At 36.3% G+C, this 12862-nt stretch overlaps 1 protein-coding gene and 1 pseudogene across 1 annotated transcript; both read left to right on the forward strand.

Annotated features, from left to right (window-relative positions):
• The first annotated feature begins 395 nt into the window (after window positions 1-395).
• Window positions 396-1336, forward strand: LOC139177678 (olfactory receptor 8K5-like; annotated as a pseudogene).
• Window positions 1337-5990: 4654 nt separating this feature from the next.
• Window positions 5991-6974, forward strand: LOC109569116 (olfactory receptor 8K1). The gene is given in 3 exon segments (XM_070774255.1): window positions 5991-6279; window positions 6282-6703; window positions 6738-6974. Coding segments are annotated over 3 exon segments (948 nt in total).
• The last annotated feature ends 5888 nt before the right edge of the window (window positions 6975-12862 follow it).

The following is a 12862-nucleotide window of genomic DNA, read 5'->3' on the forward strand; positions in this document are numbered from 1 at the left end:
AGATGGGGAAACAGTGTCAGACTTTATCTTTTTGGGCTCCAAAAGCACAGAAGATGGTGACTCCAGCCATGAAATTAAAAGATGCTTACTCCTTGGAAAGAAAGCTATGACCAACCTAGATAGCATATTCAAAAGCAGAGACATTACTTCGTCAACAAAGGTCCATCTAGCCAAGGCTATGGTTTTTCCAGTGGTCATGTATGGATGCAAGATTTGGACTGTGAAGAAAGCTGAGCGCCAGAGAATTGATGCTTTTGAACTGTGATGTTGGATAAGACTCTTGAGGGTCCCTTGGACTGCAAAGAAATCCAACCAGTCAAATATTATACTTAATCAAATGACATCATGGGAAAACTAACCTGTCTATTTCTTTCCAGAAAAGCTAACTGAACTAAATGGACCAACAGAATCGATCATCACTGACTGAATTCATTCTAATTGGAGTCACAAAGCAGACTGAGCTTCAGGCTCCCCTTTTTGGGATCTTCCTTATCATCTACACAGTCAAAGTGGTGGTAAATCTGGACATGATCATCTTAACTCAAGTGAATTCCTGGCTACACACAACTATGTACTTTTTTGTCAAACACCTGGCTTTCACTGATTTTGGTAATTCTACTGTTATTTGTCCCAAGATGCTGGTGAATTTTGTTGTGGGTCAAAATACTATTTCCTATTATGTATGTGCCACACAGTTGGATTTCTTTCTTATGTTCATTATCAGTGAATTTTTTATCTTGTCAGCCATGGCCTATGACTGCTACTTGGCTATCTGTAACCCTCTGCTGTACAATGTTATCATGTCCCAGAGACTTTGTCATATGCTGTCATACCTCTACAGTATCTTTCAGGCATTCATGTTTACTGTTAATATTTTTACGTTGACTTTTTGTGACTCTAATGTCATCAGTCATTTCCACTGAGATAATGTTCCCTTGTTACTTATGCTCTGCTAAGATACCCAAGAAATAGATTTGTTTGTCCTACTGTTTTCAGCATTTAATTTGATCTCTTCCCTCCTGGTTGTCCTAGTGTCCTACATACTGATCCTGACAACGGTATTTCAAATGTGTTCTGCAGAGAGCAGGAAGAAAGCTTTAGCCACATGTGGTTCTCATCTGATGTTGGTGGCTGGTTCTATGGGTCTCTACTATTTATGTACATGCAGCCCAACCTCATTCACTCCTTTGATACAGATAAAATGGTCTCTGTGTTTTATGCTTTAGTGATTCCCATGCTTAACACCTTGATCTACAGCTTAAGGAACAAAGAAGTAAAAAATGCCTTCCAAAGGGCCTTAAAAATAAGTGCAAACTTTGTATCTACTATCCAATAATGCAATAAGAAATACAATTTTAATAAACTATGATTAAGGCATATGTCACTTGATGATGTTTCTAAAAAATATATATAATTCTTCTTGGCTCCAGAGCAAATGCTCATTAAAATACACAGAGAAGTAAATTGTTTCTCTTGTATTCAGTACAGTTAATTTTCATACTTTAAATCTCAATGAAATCTCACTTCCTTCCCCACATTCCTTGCTGTTGATACAGTGTTTCCTTTAATGATTCCACAGAACCCTGAATCTATCCCAAAGGAAGCTCTTATTAAACTCTACTTAGTAAACTATGTGTTTGTTTCTGCCAAGATTTTTGTTTGTTTTCTAGGAAGGCATCATTTCAATCATTTTGTATTGTATATCCTGAATATAAACAACTGTGTGTAGATAGAGTGAGTCTCTTACATATGCAGACATTTGGATCAAAATAAAAAAAAATCATTCTACTCATCTCAACCTTTGGGGAATTTAATCCATTTTCATTTAAAGTAATTATATTCCTTGAGTTTGTGACTGAAACTAATTTGGACATGCCTACAGTGAAAGGGCAGAAGTCTGTTAAAATAATGATCGTGGGATTGTGAGCTAAACAATCCCAGAGATCACACAGAACAAGAAGACATCAGTGTTCCAGAAAGTCAGAGAGTAGAATCCTTGTTCTACACCTGGGCATCCAGTAGGGATCTCAGAGGTATAATAAAAGCTACTTTAGACTCACATAGTTTGAAAACAAGTCACAGAAGAAGCTAGTTGATTCTTGTTTAAAACATTTAACATTCTTTTAGGAAGACAACAGAAAATTGCAGCACTCATTATTCTGTATTTCTTCACAGTATTTAGCATATAGTCACAAATACTAGACAAATGCAAAAGCAGGAACATGTGACCACCCCCCCCCCACCCAGGAGATAATTAAAACAGATCCTGAAATGTCAGTGAATATATAATTAACAGGCAATGACTTTAAAACATATTATAAATATGTTCCATATACTGAATCATTTAATAAAAACACTAAACTGAGGAACAAAATATTTATTGAATGAGCATAACAGCATAGTGTACTGAAAAAGAAATGATAGCTACAGCTAAACACATCACAATAATGGTACTCATAAAGCCAAAATACTGAATAAACACCATGAAAATAGTTTCATTGATCTGTAGAACAATAGAAACCTAAATGCTGTATATTCAAATAGGAAAACGGAAAAAAGAAAATACATATGACTGAAAAACCAATGAGAGATATATTGGCCAGAATTTTTCCAAACTTTAAAAAAGATAATCCTAAGATATACAGAGCTAAAATAATTCTAAGCAAGATAAACAGAAAGGAAATTACACCAAGGCATGTCATATTAGGTTTCTGAAAATAAAAGCATTAATAACATAGAAATGAACAATATAGATGAAGATGAAAGATACATAAGAGTTATCACTGATCTTTTTACAGAAACAACATACCATAAAACATTGTTTTGTGTCAACCTATAATTATATATCCATCAAAAACATTCTTGGTTAATGAATGCTATGTTATCAAACATTGCATAATCTTTTTCTACAAAGTCATTTTTTCATTTACTCATACACTGTGTGTGTGTAACATACCTAATACATGCATTAAATTGTGTAACTGAGATACTGACAGAAATATATTTATTTTTCCCAATGTTTAGTGATATAAATACCACTAAATATATATATATATATATATATATCACTACAAATATATAAAGATATAAATAAACTAATTTTATAGTTTATTCAATTAGACCAGGGCATGAAATATTTTGAGTTTTCCTAATGGGACATTTGGAGAATAATTAACAGATATTCAAGGCACTCTCCCTAAGGTAATTATGTTCACTGTGTTTTTTTTTTTTTTTTTTTTTTTTTTAATCTTTGAATCAGTTCAAAGTTTAAAAAAAAAATGAGTCTCAAAGGGATAGAAAAACACTTAAAAACATTCTGCAATAGACAAGGAGGACTGAAACAGTAGAAAGTCAATGCAAAGTCTCCAGTAAGGTAAGTAGAAAACACTGGTCTGCAAATTTCTCAGGGCATACAGCTTAAACCCAATCATCACCAAAGATCTTGAAGGCATTATGCTCTGCAAAACTGTCTCTTTCCTTTCAGTATACTTTTCCAATCAACAAGATTAATGTATGGGACAGACATTTTGTATGGACTCTGAAGCAATGCATTTAGACTATCATAATTTTCCAAATGAACTTAAAGCTGTGCCACCTATTTTAAGAAGGATATTTTTCTATCCTTGCTTACTGGGTGCCTCCCTTTCTCCATTTTTCATTGCCTATGTACTCAAGATGACAATGGTAGAACAGAAAAATGCCATGTTTATGAGAATATATTCTGAAGAAAGTTACTTTTATTTGCATTCTAATTCTGCCAGTTATTGTCTGGGTGATCTTGACTAAGTTATTTTATTCTTGACATGTAAATGGATTATGCTAATATAGTTGACCCTTGAGCAACATGTTTTGGACTATATGGGTCCACTTATATGCGTGTGTATATATATATATATATTTTTTTTTTTTTTCTTCCCCTCAGCACTTACACCACTGTGTTTACCAGTGATGGTTGGCCAAATCTACAGATAGAGTATCCCCAGTGGATAAGGAAGGTGGACTATGGGACTTCAGCATCTGTAGATTTTGTTATCCTCAGTGGATTCTCCAACAAATTCCCCACAAGTACCAGGGGCAACTGTTGTTTACTTTCTAGAGTTATTGTGTGGATCGTGTGAATTAATACATGGAAAGTTCCTGGTAAACTATCAGTTCCCTATCAGTGCTTGGTATTCATTTACATTCTTCTTTCCAGTGGATCTATTTACATGGGTCTCCATAAATAACCAGATTCATAATTAATCAGAATGATCAAGCCCACCCCCCCCCTTTTTTTTTTTCAGAAGAGGGGTGTGTGTGATTGGAAGACCATTAGAGGTGATTCAATTGTCAGAAACAATCACTATGGCAAATTAGGATTAATATATTAATAGCAAAATTTGAAAATTAAAACATTATGGCATTTCATTTTGTATTGGATAAACAAGCTGAGTTTATAGTAAATGAAAAGTATTGAAATTTATGTTTAATTTTCAGGTTTTCTACTCACCATGTAATTCATCAGTCTACCAACAGAGAATCTTTTTATTATGCCTTGCAACTTTGAACAGATAAGATGATTGTCAATAGTATAAGGTTTATTGTTTGAGTGTAGATGTTTGTTTTTAAAATTATCTGAAGATTTTTTAAAAGTTCAAATATAATAGACAGATCTTTTGGTGTATTTAAAAAGACCATGTAAAAACAAGTAGGCCATAGAAGCTGTATCAAAGCAATCATTTCAAAATGTCTTGTCCCTTTAAAGTAAAATTTCCCGAAGTTTCAATGAATGTGCTTTGTGTTGGTCTCAGCCTGTTGATAGTGATTCTTTCAACTAGGACTGCCTGTGGTCACTCAAGTGGCCCCTATTATTGTGGTGAGCTGCACAGACATGTCCCTGGTCAGAGCCAGTGCTGTGGTTGGAAAATCACTTGTGATTCTTTTATGATTACAAGATGCACCCCACCAACAAGTTTCAGGTAACTGAAAAACAAGTCTTGTTATTCACATTCGAGAGGGTACATGGCACACCCAAGGCCACACAGAGAGGTTAAGAGGAGAAAGAAAGAAAGAGTGAGAGTAAGAGAGGACAACATGGTTCTGCCTTTATTGTGATCAAGGGTGGGGTGCCTACATTAAATTATTATTGGTTAATTTAAAACTTAAGAACAGGAAGTATAAAATTCAGAAAGGGAAAAGTAGGATCAATCAAGCTGGCAGTTACTTATATCATTCAGGGCTTTATAAAAGGGAAATTTCATGGATAGGACAACCCAGCTACTTATCTAATTGTTTAGCTAGAAATATGTTTTTTTTTTTTTTTAACTTTTATTTTATTTTTAAACTTTACAATATTGTATTAGTTTTGCCAAATATCGAAATGAATCTGCCACAGGTATACCCGTGTTCCCCATCCTGAACCCTCCTCCCTCCTCTCTCCCCTACCCTCCCTCTGGGTCGTCCCAGTGCACCAGCCCCAAGCATCCAGTACCGTGCATCGAACCTGGACTGGCAACTCGTTTTATACATGATATTATACATGTTTCAATGCTATTCTCCCAAATCTCCCCACCCTCTCCCTCTCCCACAGAGTCCATAAGACTGATCTATACATTGGTGTCTCTTTTGCTGTCTCGTACACAGGGTTATTGTTACCATCTTTCTAAATTCCATATATATGTGTTAGTATACTGTATTGGTGTTTTTCTTTCTGGCTTACTTCACTCTGTATAATAGGTTCCAGTTGAGATGAATATACTTGAAATCTATTGTCTCAACAATGGAAAGGTTAATATCAGAACTTACATAACAATTAAAAAAGCTGATCTTTAGGCACTTACATTGAAATGTGAATATAGGTGGGTGTAGTTTTGACCTGATGGGAAGATGAATCTGTATTTATAATTTTAGATAAAGAAAATGACTCACATATCATGTATTAAATTCTCCTAGATGATACCACTGAAAATATAAAGTATTGATTTCATACCCAGGTAACCAGGATGGACACCATGGAGAAACACAATCATACTGACATGCACAAGATGACTGAATTTGTCCTCACAGGGATCACAGACAATCCTGAGCAGTAGGTGCCTCTCTTTGGAATCTTCCCGGTCATCTACTTGGTCACAGTGAGAGACAATCTGGGCGTGGTTATCCTGACCCATTTGGACTCCAAGCTACATACTCCTATGTACTTTTTCCTTAGACATTTGTCAATTACTGATCTTGGTTACTCCACTGTCATTGGCCCAAAAATGACGGTCAACTTTGTGGTGCACAAAAATATGATTTCCTACAATTGTGTGCCACCTAACTGGCGTTCATTGAGATTTTTATTATCATTGAACTCTTCATTCTATCAGCAGTGGCCTATGACCAGTATGTAGCCATCTGCAAACCTCTTCTCTACATGGTCATCATGGCACAGAGAGTGTGTTTTGGGCTGGTACTTACTCCCTAACTCTACAGCACTTTCATGTCACTATTTCTCACTGTTAAAGTAATTAAATTGTCCTTCTGTGGCTCTAATGTCATCAGTTATTTTTACTGTGACTCTGTCCCTCTGATATCTCTGCTTTGTTCTGACACACATGAGTTAGAATTGATCATCTTGATCTTTTCAGGCTTCAGTTTGCTCTTTTCCCTCTTGATTGTTCTTGTATCATACATGTTCATTCTCGTGACCATTCTCAGAATGATCTCAACCAAGGGGAGATACACAATTAAAATAAATAAATTTATTTAAAAAAAAAAAAGCCTTCTCCACCTGTAGTTCCCATCTGACAGCAGTGGTCGTGTTCTGTGGAACATTATTGTTTATGTACCTGCAAGCCAAGTCCAGCCACACATTTGCTGTTGATAAAATGGCTTCTGTGATTTACATCTTGGTGATCACTATGCTCAACCTGTTGATCTATGGCCTAAGGAACAAAGATGTAGAAGACACTCTGAGGAGAACTTTCATTAATCAATGCAAAATTCCCAACTAATATCTTAATACAAGTTGCAAATGTGGGTCCAAAATCATTGTATAATGCTCTGTCAGTCCAACGAAAGCATGAAAAATAAAAAATGTTTACCACATTGTTTCGTATTTTTCAGGATAAAATGCTTCCTTTCATATATCCCAGTACTCTTCTCCACTTTAACTGAATAAGCATAGTTCAGTTCAGTCGCTCAGTCGTGTCCAACTCTTTGCAACCCCGTGAATCGCAGCACGCCAGACCTCCCTGTCCATCACCAACACCCAGAGTTCACTCAAACTCATGTCCATAGAGTCGATAATGCCATCCAGCCATCTCATCCTCTGTTGTCCCCTTCTCCTTTTGCCCCCAATCCCTCCCAGCATCAGAGTCTTTTCCAATGAGTCAACTCTTCACACGAGGTGGCCAAAGAATTAGAATTGCAGCTTCAGAATCAGTCCTTCCAATGAACACCCAGGACTGATCTCCTTTCGAATGGACTGGTTGGATGTCCTTGTAGTCCAAGGGACTCCAAGAGTCTTCTCCAACACCACAGCTCAAAAGCACCAATTCTTTGGCGCTCAGCTTTCTTCACAGTCCAACTCTCAAATCCATACATGACCACAGGAAAAACCATAGCCTTGACTAGACAGACCTTTTTTGGCAAAGTAATGTCTCTGATTTTTAGTATGCTATCTAAATTGGTCATAACTTTCCTTTCAAGAAGTAAGCATCTTTTAATTTCATGGCTGCAATCACCATCTGCAGTGATTTTGGAGCCCCCCCCCCAAAAAAAAAAAAATTAAGTCTGACACTGTTTCCACTGTTTCCCCATCTATTTTCAATGAAATGATGGGACCAGATGCCATGATCTTAGTTTTCTGAATATTGAGCTTTAGGCCAACTCTTTCACTCTCCTCTTTCACTTTCATCAAGAGGCTTTTTAGTTCCTCTTTACTTTCTCCCATCAGGGTAGTGGCATCTGCATATCTGAGGCTATTGATATTTCTCCCTGCAATCTTGATTCCAGCTTAATAGTCTGGAATAGCTTCTTCCAGCCCAGCATTTCTCACGATATACTCTGCATATAAGTTAAATAAGCAGGGTGACAATATACACCCTTGGCGTACTCCTTTTCCTATTTGAAACCAGTCTGTTGTTCCATGTCCAGTTCTAACTGTTGCTTCCTTACCTGCATATAGGTTTCTCAAGAGGCAGGTCGGGTGGTCTGGTATTCCCATATCTTTCAGAATTTTCCACAGTTTATTGTGATCCACACAGTCAAAGGCTTTGGCATAGTAGTCAGATGATTAAGTCTCAAGTGATTTTCAAGATCATATTGGAACCTATATTATTTAGAAATAAGGCAAATCATACCAAATTTTTGGTCAAATTCAGACTTGCATAGGTTAATATGTGTTTATTAGTCAAAATGGAGTACAATGGACCAAAAATTAGTAATATATATGTTAAAGCAGGCACTGTACTAAAGGTAAAGAATATTAAGCCATGAATGATGTGTAGATTAGACTAGAGGCAAGAAAGTAAATAAGTTTATCATTATACCTGAACAAGTTATTTCAAGAACATATGATATATATAAAATAAAGTATGTCTCTAATTAAATTTTCAGTCAGATTGAGTTAATATTTTCTATCTCAAGTATACAGTGGGGATTTGGGAAGATATTCAAATTAAGAACCATGAGAAGACTTCTGGCTAACTCTGAGTCTCCCTTTACAGAGTCACACAGTGTAGTTAGTTTGGGTTTATGCTAGTCTCCTGATAAACAAGTTTATTTAGTATTAGCAGATTCAAGAAAAATGAGTTATCTCATCATTTATTTGTTGTTGTTATTTTTCAACCACTAAGTTGTGTCTGGATCTTTGCCACTCCATGGACTGCAACACACCATATCACCCTATCCCTCACTATCTCCTAGAGTTTGCCCAAGTTCGTGTCCATTGAGTCAGTAATGCTATCCTACCATCACATCCTCTGCCACCCTCCACTCTTTTTGCCTTCAATCTTTCCCAGCATCAGGGTCTTTTCCATTGAGTCAGCTCTTCACATCAGTTGGCCAAAGTATTGGAGCTTCAGCTTCAGCATCAGTCCTTCCACTGAATGTTCAGGGTTGATTTCCTTTAGGATTGACTGGTTTGATCTCCTTGCAGCCCTAAGGACACTCAAAAATCTTTTCCAGCACCACAATCTTGAAAGAATCAATTCTTTGGTGCTCAGCCTTCTTTATGGTCCAACTCTCACAACCATACATGACTACATACATATAGCTTTAACTATATGGACCTTTGTCAGTAAAGTCATGTCTTTGCTTTTTAATACACTGTCTAGGTTTGTCATAGTTTTTCTTCCAAGGAGCAAACATCTTTTTATTTCATGGCTGAAGCCACTGTCCACAGTGATTTTGGAGCCCAATAAAAGAAAATGTGTCACTGTTTCTACTTTTTCTTCTAGTTGCCATGAAGTGATGGCACTGGATGCCATGATTTTTATTTTTTGAATGTTGAGTTTTAAACCAGCTTTTTCACTCTCTTCTTTCATCCTCATCAAGAGGTTCTTTAGTTCTTCTTTGCTTTCTGCCATTAGAGTGGTGTCATCTGCTTATCTGAGGTTGTTATTTCTCCCAGCAATCTTGATTTCAGCTTGGCATTTCACTTGATGTTCTCTGCATATACATTAAATAAATAGGATGACAATATTCAGCCTTGTTGTACCTCTTCCCCAAAAGTGATCCTATCAGTTGTTCCATGTAAGGTTCTAACTGTTGCTTGTTAACTCTCATACAGGTTTCTAAGGAGACTGGTCAAGTGGTCTGGCATTATCATATCTTTAAAATTTTTCCACAATTTTTTGTGATCCACACAGTCAAAGGCTTTCACTTAATCAGTGAAGCAGAAATAGGTGTTTTTTTCCAGAATTTCCCTTGGCAATTTGATCTTTTGTTTCTCTGCCTTTTCTAAACCCAGTTTGTAATCTGAACATTCTTGATTCAAGTACTGCTGAAGCCTAGCTTGAAGGATTGTGTGTATACAGTCATTGACTAAAGTGACATAAATATTTTGAAAATTCATAGCAATGACAACCTAGGTTAGAGACATCTGATACACTCTAGGGTTAATTTGCTTTCTTCATCAGCTTGTATACACAGATCAGGTATTTTGCATGAACTCTGTGCTAACAAAATGCTTCATCTTTTATATTTACTCACGGCTTCCCCAGTAGCTCTTGGTAGAGAATTAGCCTGCAATGCGGGAGAACTGGGTTCAATCCCTTGGTGGGGAAAATCCCCTGGAGAAGGGAAGGGCTATCCACTCCAGTATTCCTGCTTGGAGATTTCCATGGATAGAGGAGCCTGGCGAGCTACAGTCCATGGTGTTGAAAAGAGTCAGACATGACTGAACGACTAACACTCAGCAAATGAACAGATTCCTTATACATTAGTGTTACCCTAGTTGTTTGAATAGACAATTTTTAGATTTTTAAAAGGTTATAAACACTACCCCAGTCATTTTGATTCAGTCTAGCATTCAAACTGAAAATTTTGGGGAATTAAATAAAAGTATGAATCAGAGTCTCTTTATCTTAGACACATGTATTTTATTTACTTGTCCCTCCTTTAATGTACTGTGATTTACTTTATTAAGAACGTGTTACCACAAAAGGAAAAAATAAAAAACTATACCTGTGATATAATGGATGTTAATTAGGTGATTATGATAATGTTTCACCTTTATACATGTATATCAGAATATCATATTTGCACACTGGAAATATATACAAATTTTATTTATTAATTTTAACATTATAAAGATAGAAAAATTTACCTCTTAAAATAAATCAATGAAATAAATGATAGCAAATTAAATTAAAAAACACATATTGTCTTCTCCAAGAACATCAATTTTACTTGCTACAGTACCTTTGGATCCTGTCGGTAAATATATTTATTGTCATGAATACATTTTATTTTCTAGAGTAACACTTTATAGTGTACTGTAGACAATTTTGGTCACATATTTTCTTCAAATTATATAATTTCCTTTACTTTTCACAATCCATTATTGAAGTTAAATAATATTAAAAGCATCTTAAGTTTCATCCATATAAGAAAGCCTTAAAAAAACCATGATGCATTCTATTCCTACAATTTACTATCCTAATTTGAGAATGCATCACATTATCCTTTTTAGTTAATAAAAATTTCTTTTTAAATTTTTTTATTGAAAATTAATACAGTGATACATGGCAATTAGTAAAGTGATACATGATACAATACTATTATGATAATATTAAATTAACACCTTGAATTGACTTCAGAAGAACAGACTTCAAGAAGCAAGATTTCTATAGCAAGACCCTCAGAATAATTATGTTTGTTCAGACTGTGACACTTTATCACAGCATGCAACTGTGGAGAATACATTGGTCTCTTTTCATTTGGCTAATCTTTGACTGATGTGCTGGGAGCCGGCATATTGCATATTGAGTGCATATTGCATATTGAGTGCAGCACTTTCCACAGCATCATCTTTCAGGATCTGGAATAGCTCAACTGGAATTCTATCACTGCCGGTAGCCAGCGTGAGGAACTCCGCCCATGACAAAGGTCATGAGGAAGGAGGCTTGGCATACGCAAAGGCAGGATCAAGCCTCAGGAGTCCCCCATCTACCCCCAAAACCAGAGTCTGCCTACTTTCTGCTTTGTGCTTTCACCTACACCTCTGACTTTACGGGGGGCTGTCCCCCACTACCTCTCTCTGAAAAAAAGAGTTAGCTTACAGCTTCAGTTAATAATTCCTGGGTGTGACAGTGTTTAACCTACAAACTCCTTTGGAAATCCTCTAGCCTGCCTGAATAGGTTTTTCTGGCCACATGTGATTGTTCAGAGCCTCCCAACTGTGAGAGGCAGGAGATGTTCTAAACTGTCTAAACACAGATTCTTTTGAGTAGTTAAAAGATTGATTAGAAATTGTATTGGTGAAGGGATTTTCACTTGTTGGGCCAATGTTTGCTGCTAAGTCTCCATATCCCTTACCTGCTGTGTCCCTGGCAGTGTATTGATTAATATAATTGGTGTAAGTCGTAGCTTTAATGTTTGTAACCTTGGACCCTTGAGTTAATTCTTTTTCTTGTTATAGCCCACCACACCTTTGCTCTGTAGGAATGCAACTTTATCTAATGCTTTTGGAGGGTGGCTCCTGACCAATCACCTTTAGAGAAAAATAAGTTTTCTGAAGAAAAGGTCTTAAAATGTTAACAGGCCTCCGGGCCAGAAGATGATGCAAATCACCTAAATTTTGCGTATGATAAGTTTGCAGGAAGAAAGCCTGGCTTGCTGCAAGACTCTACCCCTTCCCCCATTATCCTCTATGCATAACTTAAGGTATAAAAACTACTTTGGAAAATAAAGTGCGGGCCTTCTTCACCGAAACTTGGTCTCCCCATGTCGTTCTTTCTCTTACCTTCTGGCTGAATTATTCAGCCTCTTTTCTCCACTGAATTTCCTCACTGAGCTATCCTTATTTCAGCCTCTTTTCTCCACTGAATTTCCTCACTGAGCTATCCTTATTCCATTACTCTTTATATCCTTAATTAAAGTTTAATTAAGCAGTTGTTTCCTGATCCTCGCCGATGCCGTCCCCGCTTCGAATTCCCTGGATCCACCGGGGCTGGACCCCGGCACTGATGGACCTAGTTTTTTGCAGATTTTTATTTCTTTGCCACTATAAAAAGTGCTGTAATAAATAGCTTTGTCCTTATAACATGATACATTATTGCTTTTTGTTTATAAAATAGATTCAATAGGGTTCTTCCATATTCTAACTGTGTTGTTGGTAAATTATTTACCTATTTGCATAATAATTTAGAATAAAAAGCAAAATGCTCATAAAAAG

This window comes from Bos indicus, chromosome 19, assembly GCF_029378745.1.
Source record: "Bos indicus isolate NIAB-ARS_2022 breed Sahiwal x Tharparkar chromosome 19, NIAB-ARS_B.indTharparkar_mat_pri_1.0, whole genome shotgun sequence".
NCBI lineage: Eukaryota > Metazoa > Chordata > Mammalia > Artiodactyla > Bovidae > Bos > Bos indicus.